The sequence below is a fragment of the Cydia amplana genome, chromosome 27, assembly GCF_948474715.1.
Source record: "Cydia amplana chromosome 27, ilCydAmpl1.1, whole genome shotgun sequence".
Taxonomy (NCBI): Eukaryota; Metazoa; Arthropoda; class Insecta; order Lepidoptera; family Tortricidae; genus Cydia; species Cydia amplana.
The window spans coordinates 4,508,004-4,534,867 of NC_086095.1; the positions used below are offsets into that span (position 1 = coordinate 4,508,004).

The 26,864-nt window shown below is 39.3% G+C and overlaps 2 protein-coding genes across 2 annotated transcripts in view; one reads left to right on the forward strand and one right to left on the reverse strand.

Moving 5' to 3' along the window:
- Positions 1-21,211, reverse strand: part of LOC134660512 (protein suppressor of forked) — a 31,341-nt gene extending 10,130 nt beyond the window's left edge. Inside the window, exons 1-13 of the mRNA XM_063516284.1 lie at positions 21,042-21,211; positions 20,764-20,955; positions 19,903-19,935; positions 16,281-16,378; positions 15,405-15,558; positions 14,543-14,636; positions 12,999-13,138; positions 9,969-10,160; positions 8,093-8,230; positions 5,704-5,846; positions 5,074-5,231; positions 2,029-2,113; positions 437-518 (exon numbers count right to left, since the gene is read on the reverse strand). Of these exons, the coding sequence (XP_063372354.1) occupies positions 437-518; positions 2,029-2,113; positions 5,074-5,231; positions 5,704-5,846; positions 8,093-8,230; positions 9,969-10,160; positions 12,999-13,138; positions 14,543-14,636; positions 15,405-15,558; positions 16,281-16,378; positions 19,903-19,935; positions 20,764-20,955; positions 21,042-21,089 (1,557 nt within the window). The 5' untranslated portion in view covers positions 21,090-21,211. The remainder of the gene's footprint in view (positions 1-436; positions 519-2,028; positions 2,114-5,073; positions 5,232-5,703; positions 5,847-8,092; positions 8,231-9,968; positions 10,161-12,998; positions 13,139-14,542; positions 14,637-15,404; positions 15,559-16,280; positions 16,379-19,902; positions 19,936-20,763; positions 20,956-21,041) is intronic.
- A 365-nt stretch (positions 21,212-21,576) lies between these two features.
- Positions 21,577-24,642, forward strand: LOC134660458 (coatomer subunit gamma-like). The gene is made up of 2 exons (XM_063516207.1): positions 21,577-22,191; positions 22,589-24,642. Exons 1-2 carry the CDS (start codon positions 21,646-21,648, stop codon positions 24,632-24,634), a joined length of 2,592 nt encoding a protein of 863 aa, XP_063372277.1. The 5' UTR covers positions 21,577-21,645; the 3' UTR covers positions 24,635-24,642.
- The last annotated feature ends 2,222 nt before the right edge of the window (positions 24,643-26,864 follow it).

Sequence of the window (26,864 nt, forward strand, 5' to 3'; positions counted from 1 at the left end):
AAGATTAGGTACTTAGAAAATGTCAAATATTACATTTTTAGTATTTTTTTATTTAAAAAAAACGAAACGTTTAGTATTTGAGAAAGAATATAGGTGCGTTATATTTAATAAACAGTAACTTGGCCGACTTTTCTGGATCTAGACGATTTCGTTATAGGTAATGACGAAATCACCTAGCACTTACGCCGCCGCTAAGATGTTCCTGTACCCACTTGTTCGACATCCGCATCCGCATAAGCTCCGCATCGATTTTATGCGGATGCGGATGCGGATGTTGAAAATAATGCGGAAGTTCCGCGGTTGCGGATGCGGATGCGGATGTTCGCAACATCCCTGGTTAGTAGTTATTTTAAATAAAAAGAAAGTTGTTGGGTGTTAGTAGTTATTTTAAATAAAAAGAAAGTCGTCGGGTGTTAGTAGTTTTGCCAGTGTGTACCTTCTCGAGCACGGCCTGCCGACGCTTCTCCACTTTCACGATGGACACCAGATCACCGATGTTGGACTCGAACTCTAGAAACCTAACAAAAATACAATATTTATTAGAGATGCACCGGATATCCGGTTACTATCCGGTATCCGGCCTATCCGGCCGTTATTTTAGTATCCGACCGGATACCGGATAGTGACCTACTATCCGGCCGGATACCGGATAGTAATATTAACACAATTTGGGGTAAAAAATGGTATCTAAAAAACAGTCACGGTCATAATGCTAACGACACAGTAGATAGAAATGAATACGTAACCAATGTCAGACAATACACTTATTTGTTTACACAAAAATACGCGCGCGCACTTGTAACTATAAACGAACTTACTACGTAATGACATGATAAAACTCGTTACGATCCTAGAAATGTGTCCGCGCGAACGTTCACTACGAAACAGGTCGAAACCTGCACGACGCGCACCTGCCAAACTCAAAATATAGGTACAGTTCCGGTATCCGGCCAAACAACTATCCGTTGCATCTCTAATATTTATGGCCGCAGTACAGTCAGCAGCAGAAGTTGCTAAGCGGGCGAGCTGTTAAACATTACCTTGACACGCTCTTGTTCTCTTAACAATAAAGTCGCGTAAAGATAATTTTAAACACCTGGCCCGCGTAGCAGCTATTGCTGCTGACTGTACACTAGTTTTTGTGTCATATATCCCGACTAATTTATTGCAAAAAAGGCGGGAAACTAACATACTGAGTTCATTACTCGCATAGGTTTTTTGGGTGGATCCACATAAGACCATTTTGGCATAGGTACTCGTAAGCATAGAGAAAAAAATACATAGAGTGCTCACTCCATACATCAGTTTTAGTATCAAAAAGACTATTAGCATTTAGCATCGAGTAGCGGAACTATCAGTACTGCTACATCTATTGTCAAGTAGCAGTACTGATAGTTCCGCTACTCGATGCTAGATGTAGACACTGAAATTAATAGTCTGAACTGATGTATGGAGTGAGCACTCTTGTCTTACTTATTTCTCTATGTCGTAAGTATATTAAATAATCATTTGCAAAAGATACGTATGCGAGATATTGCATGGTGGTATGCCATTTGGATGGTGGATAATTCGCCCAAATGAAAGACGCACAGACCACCGATACAATCTTATACCTCTAAACGAGCTATTCTTGTATATTTATATATATATGTTTCGGGGATCTCGGAAACGGCTCTAACGATTTCGATGAAATTTGCTAAATGGGGGTTTTCGGGGACGAAATATCGATCTAGCTAGCTAGCTAGGTCTTACCTCTGGGCAAACGCGCGTTTTTGAGTTTTTATATGTTTTCCGAGCAAAGCTCGGTCTCCCAGATATTTTCGCTGATAAATTAGTAATGCCTAGAGATAAAGAACTCTCAAGAGTCGTGCTAGATAACAATATTAGTATTAGTTTTGAATGGTTCACGGTTAGTTTCACTAGACTTATATCGACCGAGATATGATAATATAGGGAGCTCGAAAACAATACAAAAGGTAATCACAGTTCATATCCCGGTCGATATAAGTCTAATATTAGTATTTATACCTGTTCCAGATATCTACGGAGCTCTCAGGCTTCAAACTCCCTGAAGACAGCACCCGCTCGAACAGTACGCGTGTGTTGTTGTCCTCTGAAACCAAATGGTAATGATAATGGTGTCCGGAATGCGAAATTGAACCCTATCACATTAAAATAAAGTTTAAAATCAGGTGAGAAATATATGCTATCTGCTGATGTCGGCTGTACATTCCGCAGCAGAAGTTGCTAAGCGGGCGAGGTGTTCAAAATGATCTTGACGCGACTTTATTATTAAGAGAATAAGAGTGTGTCAAGGTAATTGTTAACACTTCGCCCGCTTAGCAACTTTCTGCTGCTGACAATACACACTCGTCGAGTCTCGAAACCGTTTCATTCCAATCGGAGAAGAGCAAGACGAGAGAGCAGCATGTACACTCGTTCTCGGCCCGTTTCGGGGTCTCTCGACGAGTGTGTACTTTGGCTTTTGTTTTTTTTTTTCAAAATAGCAGAGCCATAGGGGTTCGCGAGGTCTATAGCTCACAGAACGTCGTGTGATGTTTACTAGACCGGACCGGATATTCGGTTACTATCCGGTATCCGGACAATCCGGCCACTATTTTAATATCCGGCCGGATACCGGATAGTACCTAACTTTACTTGATTTTGGAGTAAACAAATTGGATTTTTCTACTCCAGCACTTAAATGTGTCAATTAAATGACTGACAGTGATATCTAAAGCAATGTCATTTGAATGCTTTGTCTATAGGCTCATAAGATGACTGCTAGCAGTCATCTTATGAGTATAATACAACTGCTTTATTTTTTTAAAGATACAAGTTCCGATCATCTTGATTGAAAGAGGTATGTTTTCATTTACAATAATAACCCTTTTTTTTTTTATAATAACTCTTTTTTTTTTTGAAATAATAACTCAATTTTTTTTAAATAATAACTCTTTTTTTTTAATAATAACTATTTTTTTTAATAATACCTTTTTTTTTTTTTTTTTTTTTTTGCTGCAGCTGTCATAGAAAAAGTAATGTATGCAACAGCTCATAATTGGTTCTTAAAATTCTCGGGTCTTTTTTTACAAAACTCGACTACGTCTCGTTTTGTAACTTCGACCCTTGAATTTTAAGAACCCTTATTATATCACTGTTGCATAAACTACTATTAAGAAACAGTCGGCCATAATCGTACTCGTTTATAATTTTAAAACAATTTAAACATCTTACTCAGTGGCACGCGCACTCATTTCGAATCTAGAAACGAGTCCGCGCGATGTTCACTACGAAACAGGTCAAAACCTGCACAATGCGCGCCGGAGAAACCGAAATGTAGGTAGGTATAGTTACGCCGGCCGAATATCCGGCCGATGGTCCGGCCGAACATCCAGTATCCGGCCAGACAACTATCCGTTGCATCTCTAATGTTTACTTGCCATTAAGATGTGAGAGGTAGTCGATATAGCCATAGAGAAATATAGTAAGACAAGAGTGCTCACTCCATACATCAGTTCAGACTATTAATTTCAGTGTCTACATCTAGCATCGAGTAGCGGAACTATCAGTACTGCTACTTGACAATAGATGTAGCACCGACCGGAAAGTCTTATCTCAACAGCATAAGACTTTCCGGTCGGTGCTACATCTATTGTCAAGTAGCAGTACTGATAGTTCCGCTACTCGATGCTAGATGCTAATAGTCTTTTTGGTACTAAAACTGATGTATGGAGTGAGCACTCTATGTATTTTTTTCTCTATGATATAGCACAGCAGCACAGCACATACTCCGGTATTTGCAAGAAATTTCAACCCAAAGATTCTCTTTTGAGCAGCATACGACCAGTCGCTGTGGAGATCCTTTAGCAAAGGCAGGCGTGGCTCACTCCGCGATTTCATCGCGTCGCAAGTACAAGTACATCCGTCCCACACCAATTTTGGTGCCTAGCCATAGGCCGCGCGTGGCGCTTGCGCCACCTAGCGGTCATATCTGCCCTAATCGTAACAGACGCGTTTTGTTAGAGAGTGAATCTTCTGTACCTAGTAACCTAGTACTATTATTTATTCTGTGGCAAAGGTAATTTTTCAGTTGATATGATAGTTTAACTCACCATTAAGATGTGACAGGTAGTCGATATAACACAGCATATACTCCGGTATGTGCGGGAACTTTTTCAAACTCACCTCAAAGATGTTCTTGTGTCTTGGGGCGTTCTTTTGGTATCATCTTGGGTCGTCCTATTCGTTTTTCGTCAAGTTCTTAAATTAGTCCTATTCTGCTTTCGTCACTCGTTCTACATTGAAAGCCACCGACGATTGTGACGAATGTAGAATGAGTGACGAAAGCAGAATAGGACTAATTTAAGAACTTGACGAAAAACGAATGGGACGACCCAAGATGATACCGTTCTTTTGAGAACAGCATCCGACCAGTCGCTGTGGAGATCCTTGGGGGCGGTCTACATCTAGGACCGGTCATTAGGGTTCCGTAGCCAAATGGCAAAAAACGGAACCCTTATAGATTCGTCATGTCTGTCTGTCTCTCCGTCTGTCCGCGTATGTCACAGTCACTTTTCTCCGAAACTATAAGAACTATACTGTTGAAACTTGGTAAGTAGATGTATTCTGTGAACCGCATTAAGATTTTCACACAAAAATAGAAAAAAAACAATAAATTTTTGGGGTTCCCCATACTTAGAACTGAAACTCAATTTTTTTTTTTCATCAAACCCATACGTGTGGGGTATCTGTGGATAGGTCTTCAAAAATGATATTGAGGTTTCTAATATCATTTTTTTCTAAACTGAATAGTTTGCGCGAGAGACACTTCCAAAGTGGTAAAATGTGTGTCCCCCCCCTGTAACTTCTAAAATAACAGAATGATAAAACTAAAAAATATATATGATGTACATTACCATGTAAACTTCCACCGAAAATTGGTTTGAACGAGATCTAGTAAGTAGTTATTTTTTAATACGTCATAAATCGCCTAAATACGGAACCCTTCATGGGCGAGTCCGACTCGCACTTGGCCGCTTTTTTTTGATCAGATATGATAATTTAACTCACCGTTAAGATGTGACAGGTAGTCGATATAGCACAGCACATACTCCGGTATGTGCGGGAACTTCTTCAAACCCAGCTCGAATATTCTAAAGGCGATATTTTTGTCTTTTGAGCAGTAGTACTCCATTAGGGCTGCCGCTACGAAAACGTGGTAGGCTGACCTGAAATTACATAGGGCAAACTATATATTACAAATACAAATACAAATGCATTTATTTCATTACTTTTTACATTAGTTCTTAGGTATAATATAAGGGTTAGGTAGGTAATTAGCAATATATATATTATTATATTGGCAATTTCAGGGCTTCAACCTTATTTGAAGTCAGAATAGATCTCATTTATTTTAGGCAACTAGGGCCTATAGATACAAACTAACACACATATTTTTTTTTAAATCTTGATTCAAAACGTGTCGAGAGCGTAAAAGTAGAGCGGGTTTATTTTAAACATAACTAGCGACCGAGCTTCGCACGGGTTAACAAATTATACATAAACCTTCCTCTTGAATCACTCTATCTATTCAAAAAAACTCATCAAAATCCGTTGCGTAGTTTTAAAGATCTAAGCATACATAGGGACCGATAGACAGCGGGAAGCGACTTTGTTTTATACTATGTAGTGAAGTCTTACCTAGGGTCCTCTCTAGCGCGTTTAAACACAGTTCTTGCTGATTTAATGCCTTCAGCGCGCCTCGCGAACTTCATGTACTGTACGTATGCCAATGTTGGGTCGATATCTTCCATATCTAAGTAGCGGGTGTACACTTGATGTACCTGTGATGAAAATAGTATATTACTACAATAATAGGGGATTGCTGGCCGGGAAAAATTAGAATTACCGGTCAAGTGTGACACTAATGGGGTTCTTAAAAAAAAACAGGCCAAGTGCGAGTCGGACTCGCGCACGAAGGGTTCCGTCGTACCATTACGCAAAAACGGCAAAAAAATCACGTTTATTGTATGGGAGCCCCACTTAAATATTTATTTTATTCTGTTTTTAGTATTTGTTCTTATAGCGGCATCAGAAATACATCATCTGTGAAAATTTATACTATGTCGGTTCATGAGATACAGCCTTGTGACAGACAGACAGCGGTCATTGGTGTCTTAGTAATAGGGTCCCGATTTTACTCTTTGGGTACGGCACCCTAAAAAGGAGTGTACAGGTTTTTAAAGGGTCGGCAACGCGCATGTAGCACATGTGGAGTTGCAGGCGTCCATAGGCTACGGTGACAGCTTACCATCAGGCGGGCCGTATGCTTGTTTGCCGCCGATGTGTTTTAAAAAAAGTTTGATATAAAGGCCCGAGCAAAACGAGTCGTCGATTCTTATCCCGGCCGGATAGATAGATAGATAGATAGATAAATAATTTATTTGACAGCTGCAATGACACACAATATAAATTTACACACAATCATCATAACAGAAGAAAAGGAAAAAAAAAAATATTATTACACTAACAAAGAAAATAACATAGAAATGAGTAGGTACAAAAGTAAGATTTAATAAAAGTAGGTAGGTAGGTACAAACTGTGTGCGTTGCAGCAGGACAAAAGGGTCACGGCTCAGTGATACGCTTCGCTCTTTCGAGCAAAGCACTGATTTTCTGCCGGGACCCAGGTCACAACAAAGAATATATTTACGAAGAAGTATTTACGTACGTCGGAAACAATCGTACAGTGTAAGTGTGAGTATTTGTGCATGTCGTGTGATAATTTTTGATAAAATACTTAGATAATAGGTAAAAATTGGTAAAAATTGACCCGTGTGTACTGTGTGTAAGCCTCCTAGTTGTGTGACACCAGCCCCACCATGTTATATCCTAAAATCTGCAACCAAATAGCCGAATGGAATCCCAGCGGTTTGTTTTTCAAGAAGAATTTTTTTAAAGTGATTTTTAAATGTTTTTTTGGATTTAAGCTGTCTTAAAGGCGGAGGGATATCATTCCAGCATTTGGTCGCGAGATAACGGAAACAACCGGTAAAGGCAATCGTCCTATGAGGGTGTACTTCTAAAATGCAACGTCGAGTAGATCTTGTGGCGTGTCGATTGTGAAAAGAAGAAATATTTATTTTAGAATAAAGATATTCGGGTGACTTGCAATTTATAACGCCAAAGAGAAGACAAGCAAGATGTAAATGTCTAGTCGGAGTATATATGTACATCAGATATATCGGAGCGGCCACTAGGTGCTCACCAAAAATATATGAGCACGCACTCTAACGCGTTGACAATAGAGGCGTGTTCAGATATTTGTGAGCACCTTGGCCGCTCCGATATATCCGATGGCGACTGTATAGTGCTTTTAGAACATGCGTGGCGTGTGACATGCAATCAGTCATTTTACGGCCTAGGCCGGTAATGTAGTAAGGGAATCCATTGCCAGTACCAATAGCATCCTGAAAACGTTGGCAGGTAGGGTAGATGCACCACTGCTCATGCACTGGAATAGACTGCATGTGGCAGCCACAGACGCTGAGAAATGGTGCATTTAGGTTGCCTAGTTAATCTAGTTCTATAAAATTTTGAGTACTTGTAGTTTTATTATTGGTTCTATTATTATTATTATTTTGTATTGTTTGTAATTGAATGTCACTAACCTTAATTAATTTTAAGATTTGTTGTAAGTACTAACAATTATGGATCAATTATGGATTCGATTTAAATAAATAATTGAATTAATTAATTGAATTTCATTTCATTTCATTTATTTAACATTAAAAGTCATGTGCATTACAGAAGATGTTAGTAGAATGTAGTCAGTACATGACACCCGGGTAGGGCGCATAATGTTAGTACTTATGAGGTACCCAATTTCCTACTTATATATATGTATTTTATTCTAGTGAGTATACCAATTATAATGCATGCATATCTAATTTAACTTAACACTTAAAATAATGTTCGAGAAATTAAATTCCGTATTAAATGTCATTTTCGGTTACCAAGGTTATTAATATTATACAAATATCTAGGTTTATTTTTAAATGTCAAAGTTAATAATTGCCGGCGCGTCTACCTTATTGTAATGCAGCCGGCTTTCCTCATAGTCGGCGTGCGCGAAGTGCAACAGCGTGGACCTCTTGAGAGGGCCGCTCGTGGCGCGTTCATACACCGCTGCCGCTTCGTCGGAAAACAGGCGCGCCGCGTTCGAGTCCTGGAAGGGTTAAAATCTAAAATATACAGTGTGGAACACTGACAATCCAACCTCTAGACTGAGCTTAGGCCAATTCTTTCATGAAACCGATGCTGCCAAAAATACGGGGGTGCGGGGGGACGAGGTGAGCGAATCCCGTGCCGTGATTGGTCCGTTCAAAGACACGGACCAATCACGGCACGGGATTGACTCGAAGATGGAGTAACGCTACCGTATGTGTGGCAGAGGGGGTAGCGCGACTATGCTATGTCTAGAGGTTGGATTGTCTGTGGTGTGGAAAGATAAGTCGGGCCCTGTAGGGAAACTACCTTAAATCCTTAAGCTGGCTCATTTCACTTAATGGAGACATTCCTTTATTTTTAAAAAGAAACAAAACTGCATTCAAAGTATTTTTCTTTTTTTCTTCAATTTGGCTTGTCTAAAAAATCTTGAGTACTAAATATTACATTTTATGGATATTTTGTACGACAGACGAGTTTAAGACCTAATGTTTCTTGGAGAAACGTTACCATTAACATTAACTGTATCGACTAGTAGAATAAAATTGCGAGTTTTTATTTTATGGAATTTTTAGTCGGTTCGAGTCCCGGGCGAGGCAAGCGAGTTTTAGAAAATCTTTGAATTCAGTTTTGTTTCTTTTTAAAAATAAAGGAATGTCTCCTTTAAGTGAAATGCCAGCTTAAGGATTTAAGGTAGTTTCCCTCCAGGGCCCGACTTATCTTTCCACACTGTATATAACAGTTATAGTTCGTTTTTTAGGATTAGAAAGAAGGTAAGCGACCTTGACATGTCTCTTTATTAAAAATCACCCTTGAAAAATCACCAAATAAGTCACATATATGTGGGTTGTTTTCTTATGTTTGCTGGTTCAATTGACTTTTAAATGATGATTTCGAATGATATATATTTAATAACATTTGTTTGATATCTTACAGTTAATATTTTCTTCGGGTTGGTGTGGTGTAAATTTTCGTGTTACACTTGGGGGTAAATTTTGTTTCACCCTCATGCTTTGAAAGCCTCGCAACGCTCAAGATAGCGTTTCCATTTTTGGAAACACTCGCTACCGTCGTGGTTCAATTTTGGAATCTTTCACTTGCTCGGGTATCAATATTAGCACGAGCGGTTAAACAACAACTTTGCCCCCTTTTGTAAAACAAATAACTACTAACATAAGGCCCTTAATAGGCTACATGACTATTTTTTTTTATGGTATCAATCGATCGGGTTTGTTTTTAGGATCAAATGTCTATATGGGACCCATTGCATTAAAGTAACACAAAAGTCAGAAATTGTAGTCAAAGTCCGACAATCGCACTTCACTCGCGAAACGCCCTATACAAAACGGCCAGAGGCCGTGACGTCATCGCCCATCTTGTAGTATGGACAAAACAAGAAAATTGCGTTTTTTGTCGGTGAAATATTGCGTTTATGTATATAGTTGCTATAAAATATTTTTTTGGATGAAATGTAAGGAATCGAATGGTACCCTTACTCGTATCGTTTTTGGAAGTTAAAAAAAACTTAAATTTTGAAACTTTCAGGTCCTGTAATTTTGTAATTTTTCAATATTTTATTTTAATATCCACATTATTGTGATAAATTGCTCGTTTGCTATCTATTTTACTAGATTTTGTTATAAAATTCAACATGTGTCATCATCCCTATTGTTACAAATTAGGCAAGCCGGCACAATACAAGTTTTATACAATACATTGGTATCTATAGGAGCACTTACCCCCTTTTCAGTCAACAATTTCGCGGAATGGTCCAGAAACTGGGCAGCCTGGTGCCAAACATCGGGGTGGTGTGCCAAGCACAGGAGGCACTGTTCTATGGCGAACATGACTCGACGAGCGACCAAAGCCGTGTCTTCGGAACGGAGCGGGTTAGAACGCTCCCAGGTTATATATTTCTTCCATAAGTCCACCTGAAATTGTACTGTGATTAAAATGTTTGAAATAATAGTAAAATAATAAGGCTGCAAACAAGGCAAGTACCAGTGGCAGTCCATAAAATATGCCTGTTGGGCAAGCCAGAGTTAATTTGGCTTGCTAGTTCTTCGATAACTGCAAGATGCCTTCATGGATTTGCATGCTGTTGTATACAGCCGAAAAGGTGAAATAACCTACTGTTTACTTACATTAAGACCTGTGAACGTTACCCTTTTTTGCAAATAAATTATTAATATTGTCTTCGGTTACCGCGATAGTTACGGTATCATCTTGGGTCGTCCCATTCGTTTTTCGTCAAGTTCTTAAATTAGTCCTATTCTGTTTTCGTCACTCATTCTACATTCGTCACAATCGTCGGTGGCTTTCAATGTAGAATGAGTGACGAAAGCAGAATAGGACTAATTTAAGAACTTGACGAAAAACGAATGGGACGACCCAAGATGATACCATAGTTACTCATGAAATAAAACTATTAAAACGGATTATATCGCGTATATTGAATTTATACTACATCCCGACGTTTCGGGTGACGAACGCTGTAAACTGTAAAGGGTTCGAAACGTCGGGATGTAGAATAAATTCAATATACGCGATATAATCCGTTTTAATAGTTTTATTTCATAAATAAATTATTGTTTGTTTTTTTTTTGTTCTTTTGTTTGTTTGATAAGTTGCGTAAGGCCGCCTTTACACCTTTAAGTTTTACTTACGTAAGTAGGGACACAGCTATACCACAGAATGAGACATGAATATTGTTATCTCCAGGGCCCGTACTTATCATGCCGTTGACGCAAAAATGTCACGCTGCATAGAGTATGATTCCAATTATTATTTTGTCATAATTAATCATTATGACAACCTCTGCAGATAACCGATATCGATACTTGAAATAATCAGTACGATGTTTAATTGACTTTTATCTTATTGTCACTCAACTAAATAACTTTTTTTTTTTACTGTACGCTAAGAATATAGTTAACCCCTTACTTCATGTCATAAGTAAAAAGTATTTGTTTAAAAATGAACTTTAATAGTTGCGCATGCGGTAAAGGGTTAAGTAGATACCTACGTTTAAGTTACCTGTCAACTACCTAGCTTGCATAAACATAAAGGAGCCTCGTCTGCCAACAAACCACTCTGTGGTTTGGCAGAAGAATTTATGTAATTAGTTGTAAGCAAGATTTCTGAATAAACGTTTTATTTTTTTATTTTTTTTCTTAACTGCAGCTGTCAATGAGCTGTCAGATTAAAATAATACATAATTATTTTACTTAAAATTTTATATAGGTATATTTGTTAGGTATTGTTGGAAAAATGTAAATAGGCACAATGTCATCTTTACACGACTTTTGCAACAGATATCCGTTTTTAATTATAAATTACGAAAACTATTGAAGTAATTTGTACATGATTAAAATGATTGACGACTAATGATTAATATTTACAATAAAACTATTTGGGATCATCCTATATGCAGCGTGACGTCAAATTGATGTCAACGGCATGAAAAGTACGGGCCTTGGTTATCTCATTCTAACAAATAGCTTTGTCCCTACTTACGTAAGTAAAATTTACAGGTGTAAAGGCGGCTTAACATCACCCTTAAATGCGGAAAGCCGGTCGGAATCGAGTCATCTGTTTTTTTTCACAAAACAGTTTCCATTCATTCGGTTACACATCAATGTTTACGAATAGAATAGAATAGAATAGAAAGTTCTTTATTATTTATCATTTTTTTTACATACAAATATGTCCGCCAAAAGGGGTATGTCCTTAATGTAATGTGTCTTAAAGATCTATACATTTATTTTATGTCGTGTAGCCAATTTGCAGCTCACAGGAAAATGTTATAACCTACGTTAGTAATGTAATTACACTATATTTTTTTTAATTGTTACTTAAATTTATTTTAAAATGCGTTCTCTTGAGGGTAGACTCCTTTTACTCACGTATTTATGTCTATCTTTTTTACTGACATAATCTATTTCGCCGATTCTAAAGACTAACGAAACAACGAATACATGTATAAAATAAAATAGTACATAGTACATGGGTCTCTATTGTCCATAACAATTTTCAGTCATAAAACAATACTGTTTTCCCGCATTCTCGTTAGTCATAATTCATTTGGTTCAGAAACGCGTCACTTTTCACTTTTCATAAAACAAACCTTAACCTAACCTATCTATAGGATAACCTAACAAAAATCCTGAAATGCTAACGGTTCCAGTTTAAGGACTATTGACAATATGAGAAACAATACATTATGACTTGAAACTTTATGGGAAACAACGGGACCCCATAGTACATACCTCAAATTACGGCACCTATGCAATTAAAACTGCACGAGGCCATGCGCTTGGCGGGAAACAGAACCCTATGGAGGAACCTGGTCTTCAACAGAAGGACATGATGTCACGATCCTCAGTATTGAGGGACCGACTGAAGAAGAAGTATAGTTTGTAGCTTTCTAATAGAGCCCGAAGGCTAATCCTATTGTCTATTGTTAAGAAAAACCGCTCGTGCCACGTGCCACAACCACCTGCATAAAAAATCGGTACTTCGGTTACTGAGTGCCGGCGAGTCGAACGCTACAGAACCAGTCTAAAATGTGTCATCGAGATGCGTAACAAAGGCGCGTTATCGGAGAGCGCACCTACACTGGTTTTTTGAGCGTTGGACTAGCCCGCGCTGGTGCCAATTAGAATAAACAAGACCCTTTTTTGCAGGTAAGTAGCAAGTGCGGTTTTACTGAACAATAGACAATAGGATTAGCCTTCGGGGTCTATTAGAAAGCTACAAACTATATATACCTGTTTCATTTCCTCTCGGTCGACGGTAGGTGGCGTGGCGGGCATGTTCCTGTTGAGGCCGCGCGTGACAGTCTCAAGCTCCTTGGCGACGCGACGCGCGTTCATGTACTCACGGGAGCGCTCCATGGCCATTCTTTCGGCTGTTCAATTAAAAAAAAAACCGGTCAAGTGCGAGTCGGACTCGCGCACGGAGGGTTCCGCACCATCAACAAAAAATAGAGCAAAACAAGCAAAAAAACGGTCACCCATCCAAGTACTGACCCCGCCCGACGTTGCTTAACTTCGGTCAAAAATCACGTTGTATGGGAGCCCTATTTAAATCTTTATTTTATTCTGTTTTTAGTATTTGTTGTTATAGCGGCAACAGAAATACATCATCTGTGAAAATTTCAACTGTCTAGCTATCACGGTTCGTGAGATACAGCCTGGTGACAGACGGACGGACGGACGGACGGACGGACGGACGGACGGACGGACAGCGGAGTCTTAGTAATAGGGTCCCGTTTTTACCCTTTGGGTACGGAACCCTAAAAAAGTGATCATCATTCTAGCGTTACGGAACCCTAAGTGTAAGGCCTGAGTGGACGCTCGCTCGGCGCGGCGTGCAGCGTGGCTGTGTGCTCGCGCGTGATGTGAGCAGCGTGCACTAAGGCCGCTCCTATACGTGCGCATTCGTTTAACATGCACGCCGCACGCCCCGCCCCGCTGCACGCACAACATGAGCGTCCACTCAGGCCTTACACTAAGGGCTCATTAAGACGGCGCGCGAACTCGTATACGATTTTAGCTACATTGCGGACCATTGAGGTTACATCAATTCAGGCGACCGATCAAATGACGCAATGTAATGAAACTCGCATGTTCGCAGTTCTCGCACCGTCTAAATGAGCCCTAAAAATCGAAGCTTTGGGAATAGGCCGGTTTTCTTACGACGTTTTCATTCACAGAAATACTGGCATCTTAGAGGATATAGCCAAACGGGGTAGCCATTAACAGGCGTTCCCCTCTGTCTAAAATAGGCGGCCAATGGTCATACACAATTTATAGACTGAAGTTATTCGACATGGATATTTTTACGTTACGTATCCATTTGACGCGGCCTTCCCCCGCAAAAATCGGCAGACTGTTTTGTACAAAAAATTATAGACAAAGGCGTCTCCGTTTGGTTGTGTTCTCCAAGACTGGCATATATCAAATCTATAGCTGGTCAACCAAATCTTGTCAGTAAAAAAAGGCGCGAAATTCAAATTTTCTATGGAACGATATCCCTTCGCGACTACATTTTTCAAATTTGCCGCCTTTTTCTACTGTCAAGATCTGGTTGACCAAGTATATCTATAGTGTGTCAAATCAAAGGTCTGTTTGATTTCAAACATAGACAGAGAAAATCATACTATCTTTGTCTTACACTAGTACTAGCACCCAAAAGAAAAGGATGAGTATAGTTTATTTTGTTCCTATTTACTGACATTTGGTTGACCCAGTATATGAAATATGATATTTCGTATTCATGACATTAAAATATTATAAAAATTAGTAATTACCAATAATAGTATTTATGCTCTGCTCGAACGCAATGTAGTCCTTCCACAATGTCTCTATACCGATGATGGGGGTGATAACCGCTCTCTGATACACCTGGGAAAAGAAATAAAATCTATACAGATGTAGTGCATTATTATTCTCCATCGTATTTTCACGGAAACGTACGAACGTGTCTTGCTATTTCAGTCAGTCTCGGTACAAAAAGTACTGAGGTTGACTGAAGTAGCATGACAAATACCAGGCGTGTCTCACTCCGCGATTTCGTCACTTTGCTACAGGTAGCTAAAAGTACATCCGTTCCACACCAATTTTGGGGAAAGCCATAAGCCGCGCGTGGCCCTGTCGCCACCTAGCGGCCATATCTGCGCTGATCGTAACAGACGCGTTTTGTTAGAGAGTGAGTCTTCTGTACTTAGTACTATTATTTATTCTGTGCAAATACGAACTTTTCCGAGAAAATACGATGGAAAACAGTTATGTACTTCATCTGTAACACGGTATCACTGAGGTTTGTATTTATAAAGCAAACATAATACGCCTTGTCTCTATATGGGATTTACAGCACTTACGGCTCGGCTACGACATTGCGCGACCGGCGGCGGCGGCGTCAATCATAGCGAGACACAGCAGTCAGACCTCCCGTTCCCACCTATGAGTGCCGCCGCCACCGCAGCCGGTCGCGCAATATCGTGGCCGAGCCGTTAGGATGCAACTTTCTGGAGTAAAATATGTTTGAACCTTCTACACAGTTAATATTACTATGTTTTTATATTTCTATAGTTACCTTTTTGACAGCAGATATCTTCTATATGTTTGTACCTTCTATACAGTTACTATGTTTTTTTATATTTCTATAGTTACCTTTCTGACAGCAGATATCTTCTGATTCTCAGCATACGATCCGACAGCCTCCACGCTCTTGAGAAACGTGACGTAATCGTTCCATATTGGATACGCGTGTATGTCCAGTCCAATCTTATCGAGGGCGAAGTCATATGCTTGAGCCATCTTCTCTCTGGGACAACAGAAAAAAAAATGCAGTGGCAGATTTGCAGCCTTGGTCGTCCTAGGCCCCAGGCCTCCTATTAGGCAGTTGTCCCACCGCAAGCGATGAGCTATAAGCGAGTAGAACGATAAACTAGAAACGAGTGGGCGAGCGGCGAGAAGCGAGTGTTAGCTTCAATAGTTTTGTCGCTCGGCTATAGGCGAGTTTTCGAGTGCGACGGGCTATTGGCCTCGCAGCTTGAGTTCAACTACCAAGCGAGAATCGCCGAGCGAGCTCTTATCTCGGCGACAAACTAGTAGAGCGAGTGTTCTCGCCGGCAGTGTGAACAGCCAGCGATGAACTATAAATATCTCTTTTACTAACACAGGATCCCTATCTTTTGTTCGTTTCTTGGGCGAGAAAATCGCCGATAGCTAATCGCTTACTCGCTCTTGGTGGGACAACTGCCTTAGCCTTTTGGACGCCAATAGCCGATATATCCGTACCGTAGGTTCAACGCCAAAGACCGATTAATCGGTCACAGACCACAGAGCAATACCGACCTACGTGCATATACATAAAGACCATAAAGTTCAACTTCAGTTTCGACACTTCAATGATGTGGCGTCTGAGTGACAGATTTTGTGTTTGACATGGCGTAGAAAAGGTTAAGGCGTAGTAACTTGACGCTTATGCTTGCAGCGTCAAGCGTAAAGAACAAATATATGAAGGTTAATAAATAATGCACTTACTTGTAAGTCGGCAACATGCATTTCGTCTCCTTCACGTAGTTGAGGTACAGCCGCCACAGCTCGATGTTTAGAATCTTCATCAGGCATCGTTGGAACAGCTACACAATAGTAGTTTATGCAACAGTGATATAATAAGGGTTCTTAAAATTCAAGGGTCGAAGTTACAAAACGAGACGTAGTCGAGTTTTGTAAAAAAAAGACCCGAGAATTTTAAGAACCAATTATGAGCTGTTGCATACATTACTTTTTCTATGACAGCTGCAGCAAAAAAAAAAAAAAAAAGTTATTATTAAAAAAAAAGAGTTATTATTAAAAAAAAAGAGTTATTATTTAAAAAAAAAGAGTTATTATTTAAAAAAAAAAGAGTTATTATTTAAAAAAAAAAGAGTTATTATTGTAAATGAAAACATACCTCTTTCAATCAAGATGATCGGAACTTGTATCTTTAAAAAAAATAAAGCAGTTGTATTATACTCATAAGATGACTGCTAGCAGTCATCTTATGAGCCTATAGACAAAGCATTCAAATGACATTGCTTTAGATATCACTGTCAGTCATTTAATTGACACATTTAAGTGCTGGAGTAGAAAAACAATTAATGGACATTCACATAAAACATAGATACAATCGGACTTGATAATAAACCTTATTTCAAAGACATAAGGACCATCGCCGGTCAGTTTTTTTTTTAGGGATGTAACGATACATGATTTTGCCGATACGATACCGATATTTAAAGTAAATAATCGGCGATACCGATACCGATATCGATAGCCTGGTAGTTAGTTAATAAATCAAATAAATAAAGAATTATATCCTTTATATAGGTACATAACACATACTTATGTTTAATAGACACTCGATTTTAAGAAGTGTGAAAAACTGAAAAATACATTCCTATTACCAAAGTAGCACGATTATAGCAGCTTCACGTTACGTTGAGTGAGTAATACCTACGTATATATCGTAGTCATCATTGGCCTTAAAGTCTATTACAGACTATTGAAACAGTGTCAGGTAGGGCGACAACGTTTTTCGTGGCTATGTAAGCCAATACGGAAGCGGCAAACACGACCACAGGCCTGGCAGGTGTAATGTACCCGTGGCGAACAAGTGTCGGGCTGATGACGCTTGGATCGCTTACTTGCGAGTGTCTTAAACCAAGCGTCGTCGTGAATTTTACGCCCGTCGAAGACCAGTTTGCGCCACTTGTCTCTGTCCTCGGCAAGCTCCTCCCATTTATGAACCGGGATGTTGAAGGAGTAAAACTTACGTAAGTTTTGACACATCAAGTTAAAATTGAGGTGAAGAATATTCTTGCCCAATAAAATACCTTACTGTGGGTTGTTTACATTTTGTTATGATATCGGGTGTTTTTTTAAATCGGCGATGCCGATATATCGTATCGGTATCGTTACATCCCTATTTTTTTTTACCATTGTAAATATAAGGCTTCGGTCCTTGATGAATCTATCGTAGATAGGCGCTATCAGAAGATGCACAAAAATATACTTATCTGACTACCTACATCTCTATTATCTATTTATCACATAGTTTAGTTATTTTAAACTCTGGCCGTTAGCGATCGAAACGCAACTGTCACTGTTGCACTAATATGGAAGAGTATGGGAAGTGTGATAGAGACACAAAGCGTTTTAAAAACAATACTAATTAGAAAACTTACATGTAGATTTCCGCTAGTATCTTTGACACTTTTGGGCTGGGTGGGGGTCGGAATGGGGGCGATAAGTAGGTTAGTTTATTAATAGTGTGCTTTTTTATTTTTTATTTTCAGGTAGTTTTAGTGTCTTTGTTTGTGTTTTTTTTTATTGTATTTATTAATTTATGAAATAATGTAATCATCACTTATAAATATTATAAAAAATAAATAAAAAATATTAGAAAACTAATCACATTTAGGTACTACAATTTACTTGCCTGTAATATTGTCCAAAGGCTGATATCGTCTTTCCTAATGTAAAAAAATCGAAGATCTGTAAACCCTTAACAGTAGAACAAGGTCAGCGCGACGTGAGCGTGATGCGGTAAGCTTATAGCCCACAATTTTTTAGGGTTTCGTACTTAAAAAGGAAAAATTACGGAACCCTTATAGGATCACTCATGCGTCAGTCTGTATGTCTGTCCGAACTACTAACTCTAGGGTCTAAATTTTTGCATAAATAAATACATTGTTAAAAAATTGGGTAATGAAACGCAAGTCCGACTCGCACTTGATCGGTTTTTATTACTTACCCTATGCGAACAGTCAGCAGCAATAGTTGCTAAGCGGGCGAGGTGTTCAAAACTATCTTAACGCGCTCTTATTCTCTTAACAATAAAATCGCGTCAAGATCATTTTGAACACCTCGCCCGCTTAGCAACTATTGCTGGTGACTGTACCTAGACAAGTCTACGAGGCCCCTAATTCCCTAATTAACCCTTTTCTAGGTAAAGGATAGGACGATTTCAGTTCCACATACTTACGTGTCAATAGAATTTCAACCTTAGCAATCAGATTTAAATCTCGCAAAATATGAAAACTCAATTCTTATTTGGATTTTTTGGAAAACATGAGCACATTTTTCGAAATCCATTTATATTTTTTGTTCAATACACATGCCCCACTTTATTACAGATTTTTCACAAATGGATATAATATTAGCCCCTTACTGTCATGTAATAAAAAAATATTTGTTTAAACTTAAATAGTTGTCAATAAAGTTGAATATCATATCCGCCATATATAGCTTCATATGCGGTAAAGGGTTAGGCGCCCATTTTATTATTCAAATTAAATAAATTTGCAGTATAGTCATTTATTCAATATTGCATATTATACTGGTAGATAGGGATATTACATGTCAAAAGTGATCTTCTATGGCAACACTTTATTCAATGAGACATTTCAGATATGACCCCCAGATTGTAAAAATAGGAAAATAAACTTTTTCCAAAGTTAAATAAATAAATATGTAATTGTTAATTCAAACATTGTAAACATAATAAGTGTTAATTTCCACATTATATGGAGAATATATCACATAATATAAGGAACATCGATAAATCCATTCAAAGTGACCCATTTTTTTAAATCAAGTGTATTTGCCAAAGAAAATCGCCTCCAACATGTCTGAACACAAGTAACACACCCTAACCGAAAGAAAAGATATCATGAATGTACCATCTTTATTGTCTGACACTAAAATAATCTTAAATTCATCTCTTAAAAACTAGCTTTTCATAACTTGTGCTAAAGTCTATTTTTTTATTCGGTAGACTGAAATGACAGTTAATAGTATGAAATGACATTTCATGTTCATACAATTAGCTGTCATTTCAGTCTACCGAATAAAAAAATAGACTTTATAATGGTGTCTTAAAACTATAGTTTATTGGGTAATGGCCCAAAAAAGGTTTAGATTTTTTGTAATATAAGACTTCTATGAAGATGTAAAAAGTAGTACAAATTGTTTATACTTTTAAATCTGTACTTTTTATCATGCTTAAATGCTTAGTCCATAAATGTATTTTTACATGTCTATCTGTACCAGCGTATATGGCGGCATAGAGCAGAGGTTTTATTTTTTCTCCTTTATTTAGACTTACGCTTGAAATACTAACCTTTTCCACTTTCTCAAAGTTTCGCGCCTTCATCTGAAATAAGAATACAAGTGCTGTTAGCTTGTGCTGAACAAAATATTAAATTGCCGCAGCAAGTGTTAAATTATAATTCACAGCTTTGATAAAATTCTCAATCTAATAGAATGTTTGCATCAGGGATGTTGCGGATGCCGATTTTTTGACATCTGCGGATGCGGATGCGGATTTTTAAAGGCTCACATCCGCGGATGCTGATGTCAAGATAGGTACATAAAAAAAGTCAAATATTACATTTTAGTAATTTTAATTTCAAAAAACCGGCCAAGTGCGAGTCTGACTCGTGTTCCAAGGGTTCCGTACATTACGTCCCACTCACGCTTGACTGCTCATTTCTAATAGGTTTTTTTGGCTTATGACTAAATTACCTAGCAGTCTAGCACTTACGCCGATGCTAAGACATTCCTGTACCGACTTGTTCGCCATCCGCATCCGCATAAGCTCCGCATCGATTTTATGCGGATGCGGACGTTGAAAATAATGCGGAAGTTCCGCGGATGCGATAGCGGATGTTCGCGACATCCCTGGTTTGCATGGATTATTATAAGACACACAACACAAGACGGCGTTTATGTTATAGACATTAATTTCCAAAATTACAATTTAAAACCTCCAGTGCCAATTATGTGCAGGCAATCACTACATAGTATAAAACAGTCGTGTCCTGTGTCCCTATATATGCTTATATCTTTAAAACTACGCAACGGATTTTGATGCGGTTTTTTATAACAGATAGAGTGATTCAAGAGGAAGGTTTATGTATAATTTGTTAACCCGTGCGAAGCCAGGGCGGGTCGCTCGACTCGCTCGTAAAAAATAACAAACCTCCTGCTCAATGTAGATCTTCCAGTACCGCCCCGTCGTCGGAAACGCTGTGATCAGCTTCTCATACACCGACCGCACTTCATTGATAGGCCGCGTTTGAGCCTCACGGATCAGCAGAGACCACGAATCCACATCGTATATGTTTGCTTCTACGGCCCGCTGCGCTCGTTGTAATCGCTCGTTTCCCCAATCCTGGATGTAAAAACCATTATTATCTTATGAACCTTAGGATTATACAAAAATGTGATATTTCTTGGTAAATACACGGAAATACTCACAATTTCTGGGTTCTCTTCTACCACTGGAGCAGTGGCAGGGTTAGCCATTTTGAAATTAAAATTATAGTTCTACAGCAAATGAAGTAATAAACTGTCTCCGAAGCGAAACTCCAAGCTAGTTTATTGCATTTCTGAGCGTCTTTTATCACTAGTAGCTACAATAAAATAATTGGCACATTTGGCACGCACAAGTCGCACAACGCCAACGTCCGAGCACCGCCGCTTTCTATAGACAAATTCTTTTTTTTTTTACTTTTTTAGCATGACTTAAGGCCGCGTTCAATTTAATTTAATTTGTTTCTGAATTATACAGCAATTGTACACTATTTATTTAGGTAGCTTATTGACAAAGACTATTCTTCTTTGTTTGAAATCCATCGGTAATTAAAAGTGATATAAATGTTGATAAAAGTAAACAAATGCATATTTAAAAATAAACAGGACGCTCATAGACAATCGTTTACTTTAAATTGGGCCAAAATTTCCGCATCCAGTTGACAAGAAATAATTTTGACGTTGGTTTGACATTTTTATCGAAGTGACGTGTAAAGTGTATTCGTCGGCGCCCCACAGTTTTCTAATAACCCACAAGAAAAAGCTCAAAATGAGCTCTTTCAAACGCGACAAGAAAGAAGAAGAGGATGGCAGCGGCAACCCGTACCAGAACCTCGATAAAACCATCGTGCTACAAGAATCTCGATACTTCAACGAGAGTTCGGTCCATCCGCGAAAATGCACGCATATTTTGTCGAAAATACTGTTCCTACTCAACCAGGGAGAGAAATTAACTACCCAAGAAGCTACCGATGCATTTTTCGCGACCACCAAGTTGTTCCAATCTAAAGATGTTATGCTGCGTCGTATGGTATACTTATGTATAAAAGAGTTGAGCAGTATGGCTCAGGATGTCATCATAGTGACATCTTCGTTGACTAAAGACATGACTGGCAAGGAGGATTTGTACAGGGCGGCGGCTATCAGAGCCCTGTGCAGTATTACGGACAGTACGATGCTGCAAGCCATCGAGAGATACATGAAACAGGCTATTGTGGACAAGAATCCGGCGGTGAGCTCAGCGGCTCTGGTGTCTGCGCTGCACCTGTCGTCGAGCGCCCCCGATCTGGTGCGCCGGTGGGCCAATGAAGCTCAGGTATGTTAATAACGCTAAATATAATACTTTGTTTCAACTATCACTTTTACCTAAATTTTACTTATTGAAGTAAAACTAATGAGTTTGCTTTATAAAAACATCTAAGACCCTGTCACATTATCAGGTGAAACTAGGGTTAATCACTATAGTTTATTTTTTTAGCATTAACGTTAGCATAACATTTAATCAGTGAAAAACAGTCTAATTCTAAACAGTAAAATTGTGCTAAGTAAGTGAACTATGATTTAGATGTACCAACAATAAGCTGCCTGTCTTAAACGGAATAATAATAATAATATTATTTGTTTAACTGAGTCACAAAATACTTGTGGCATCTTTAAGTACTATTATTATCTTACCTATCTTTTTGTATAAATGTTAATTTTTACCTTTCCAGGAAGCCATCAGCTCCGACAACGCCATGGTGTCGTACCACGCGCTCGGCGTCGTCGCCGGCTCGCGCAGGAACGACAAACTCTCCACCGTCAAACTTGTCACTCGTCTCGCTCGCGCCCCCCTAAAGTCCCCCTATGCCCTCTGCCTACTTATCCGCCTGGCCGCTCAGTTGGTGGAGGACGACGAATCAGACGCGTCACAACCTTACATCGAGTTTATTGAGTGCTGTCTTAGACATAAGTCAGAAATGGTCATTTACGAGGCTGCCCATGCGGTTGTGAACCTAAGGAAAACCGCTAGGGACCTAGCCCCGGCTGTATCAGTCTTGCAACTATTCTGTGGATCTTCCAAAGCTTCTTTAAGACTGGCTGGAGCTAGAACTTTAGCCAGACTTACCGCTAAACATCCCACAGCAGTCGCAGCCTGTGCGGTTGATTTGGAGAACTTGATTTCAGATCCGAATCGCTCTGTAGCTACTCTAGCGGTCACAACTTTGCTAGCTACTGGTGCGGAGAGTTCGGTAGACAGACTGATGAAGCAGATCTCTAGTTTTGTATCGGAGATCTCTGATGAGTTTAAGATTGTCGTAGTAAGAGCTATAAGGCGATTATGCACCAAGTTCCCAAGGAAACATCAATCCCTTGCAGCATTTCTGGCTGGTATGTTAAGAGACGAAGGAGGTTTGGAATACAAGGCGGCTATAGCGGATGCTATTATAGCACTGGTCGAAGAAAACCCAGACGCAAAGGAACCAGGGCTAGCGCATCTCTGCGAGTTCATTGAAGATTGCGAGCACACGGCTTTGGCCGTCCGTATCTTGCATTTGCTCGGCCGTGAAGGTCCAAAATCGCGTCAACCTTCGCGTTACATACGCTTTATTTACAACAGAGTTATTCTTGAATCCGGGCCGGTAAGGGCAGCTGCTGTGTCAGCTGTTGCTCAATTCGGAGCTCAAAGACCCGAGCTACTTCCCAATATTAGAGTCCTGCTTTCAAGATGTCAAATGGATGATGATGATGAAGTACGTGACAGAGCTATATATTACTCCGCGATTTTGGATACTGGTGACCAGCAACTTATCAACGATTACATCGTGAATGTCCCCAAGCCGAATCCAGTACTGCTTGAGCGTGCGTTGCGCGATCATTTGGCTACACGCCCTGAAGAACCTTTCGACATCATGGCTGTACCTACAGAGGAAGAACCAAAGGAGAGTAAGGAGGCTGTCGTTGAAATTGAAGTCCGTAAGCCTGCACCAGTATCTATCGAGGAGTTGTACTCCGAGCAACTCTCGAAACTGCCAGGAATTGAGCGTCTCGGTCCAATCTTTAAGACAGTTCCTCCATTTGACTTAACAGAAGCAGAGACTGAGTATCGAGTCCGTCTGCTAAAACACATCTTCGCCAGACATGTTATCCTACAGTTTGAGTGTGTCAACACCTTAAATGATCAGCTGTTAGAGCATGTTCACGTACGTCTGGAAACGCCACCGGAATACGAGGTGAAATCCATCGTACCGTGTCAAAAGCTTGAATACGACAAACCTGGAAGCGTGTTTCTTATCTTAGAATTCCCAAGCGCTTTCATAGACAGCTTGGGACTGTTTGGAGCGACTTTGGAGTTCACAGTACGCGATTGTGACCCCACATCAGGAGTTCCTGACTCCCATGAGGGTTACGCCGATTCATACCCTCTAGAAGAGTTCGGTATAGGTTGCAGCGATCAGATCAGAGCGCGCCCAGCGACGGATGATTGGGAGCAGATTTGGGATAGGGCTGCGAACGCACCAGAAGCTAGCGACACATTTGGTCTGTCACAGAACAATATAAACGATGCCGTGTCTGCTGTGTGTGAACATCTAGGTCTGCCCAAAGCTTCAGTGTCAGGGGATGCTGTAAAGGAGATTAGGGCGCAGGGTATATTTAGGGGAGGGGCGCCAGTGTTGGTCAGGGGAAAGTTGGTTGCTGGAGGGGAAACTGTCACTATGAAGCTTGCGGCGCGGTCGCCGAGAGAGGATGTAGCACAGCTGTTACTGGCTGCCATTTAGATTAGATATTACTTAACACATTCAGCCGAAAACCCGACTATCGAGTGTTTTATGATTTCGTTCCCAGGCCGGACGACCCGATAGTCGGGATCGTGGTACTACAGCTTTATGACGATTTTTTTGTGGCTGGCGCGGATGTCTTGTTTGGCTGGGTGGCAATGAATGTGTTAAGGCTGAATGCAAATTAGATGTCATTTGCATCATATACAGCTCGAGGGAAGGAAAAATGAAATAAAGATAGAAATTGCTACAAAATTTACGTCTGATAACTACTGTAGGTCTTAGAACCGTCCCCCATCACTGTTACAACCGACCACGGTATGGGGACAGTTGTAACAATGGCACAAATTGAAAAATTACTCGCTGACGAAAAATTATCGTAAATAGGTAAATAATTTTGAATCAAATGTTAACCTAAAATAGTTTTTTTTTCTGTTTTCTTAACTTCTTAAATGCAAAAATATGAGTGATCAAAGTGAAATTGTTACAACCACCCTACCAGATTTAAATTCCTTTGACTGGCAATCGGTTAATATGAATCGTACATACATAACTAGATACTATTTGTACGTAGCATACAACTCACATCACTGTATTAAATTAGAATGTGCATTCTTAATATTAAACAGCAAATAAGTAGTAAGATAAATCATTCATCAATTTTGTATTACGATTTGAAAATTAATTAAATTTCTTAATTTTGATTATTAGATATTATGTTAAAACATTCAACTTATTTATGTATTAGATGAAAAATGAAATTTTCTGTCCGGCCGGAAAGCGTCAACTTTCAGCCCACTGCGCTAAATGAAGTTGCCGCTTTCCGGCTCTGTCGAGGAGAAAAATAGTATACAAACCTCGGTCAGTAAATAAGAAAGTCTCAGATCACATGTGTGTTGACTTCGGTTTCGCCTCGGCCGACAATTACATGTACTTAAATAACCTGAGAAATTTCTTGCTTTACTGCCCTAGGTATGTAATATACCTACTATTGAACCACAGTGTCTTTCTAGATTTGAAATTAGTATGTGTTTCATAGAAAATGCAATAATAAGTAAGTACCATCAAATAAGCATTTACTGAAGCAATCTTGTATTTTCCGTATGATTTTAATATATTATTCTGCATTCCACAATGCCTGGCAAACTATGTCTTAATATATTTCCTAATCTTAAAACTATTTACAATAAATAAAACAATGTATGATTAAACAATTTTTTATTTATAATCATCTTTGAAAATAGTAAAAAAAAAACATATCGAGTTTCATAGAACTCGAAGATCTCTAGGTATAAATGTCACAGTCAGAAAAAAATGCTTACACTAAAGTTGTCCAAAATAATGAAGTCCCATATTTAACAACTGGAGTAGATGGCGCTGTTGTCGTTCGTTTTGAGGCAACCGGTTTGGCCTTGGCCAAGAGTGGGACCGTAAGGCGCCATCTAGTCAGCAGCAGAAGTTGCCAAGCGGGCGAGGTGTTCAAAATTACCTTGACGCGCTCTTATTCTCTTAACTATAAAGTCGCGTCAAGATCATTTTGAACACCTGGCCCGCTTAGCAACTTCTGCTGCTGACTGTACAACAGCTGTTTAAATTGTGGCTTCAATATTTTGCACTATATTAATAGGTAGGTCTTAAGTGATCGTAATGTCCATAGTCACCTTTTTTTTTAGTCACAAATGTAAAAAAAACAGTCTGACAAAGCTAAAGTGTAATATTTAAAACTCGCGTGTTGAACACATATTACTCACATTTATAGACGGGTCTATCGCGAAATTTATTTGATTAGCTTTATTTAACCACGTTTCGACACATAGACCCGTCTATAAATGTGAGTTAACAAAGCTAAAGTGTGTCAAATATCTATGAAAATATGACTTGCAATAACGCCAATAACCTTCCGCTTTGTTATGTCAAAGTTGGTGCAGTCTGCAGAGTTAAGCTTTGGTTTCCTCCGATAGCGGTGCCGTCACATAGCGGCCGTCTCCATACAAATACGACGACATCCATATTTAGCCGTATTATTTAGTATGGAGACGGCCGCTATATGACGGCACCGCTATCCTAGGAAAACCGATCTCTAGGGCTCATTTAGACGGCGCGCGAACTCGTATACGATTTTAGTTACATTGCGGACCATTAAGGTTACATCAATTCAGCCGACCGATCAAATGACGCAATGTAATGAAACTCGCATGCGAGCCGTCTAAATGAGCCCTTAGTTTATTGT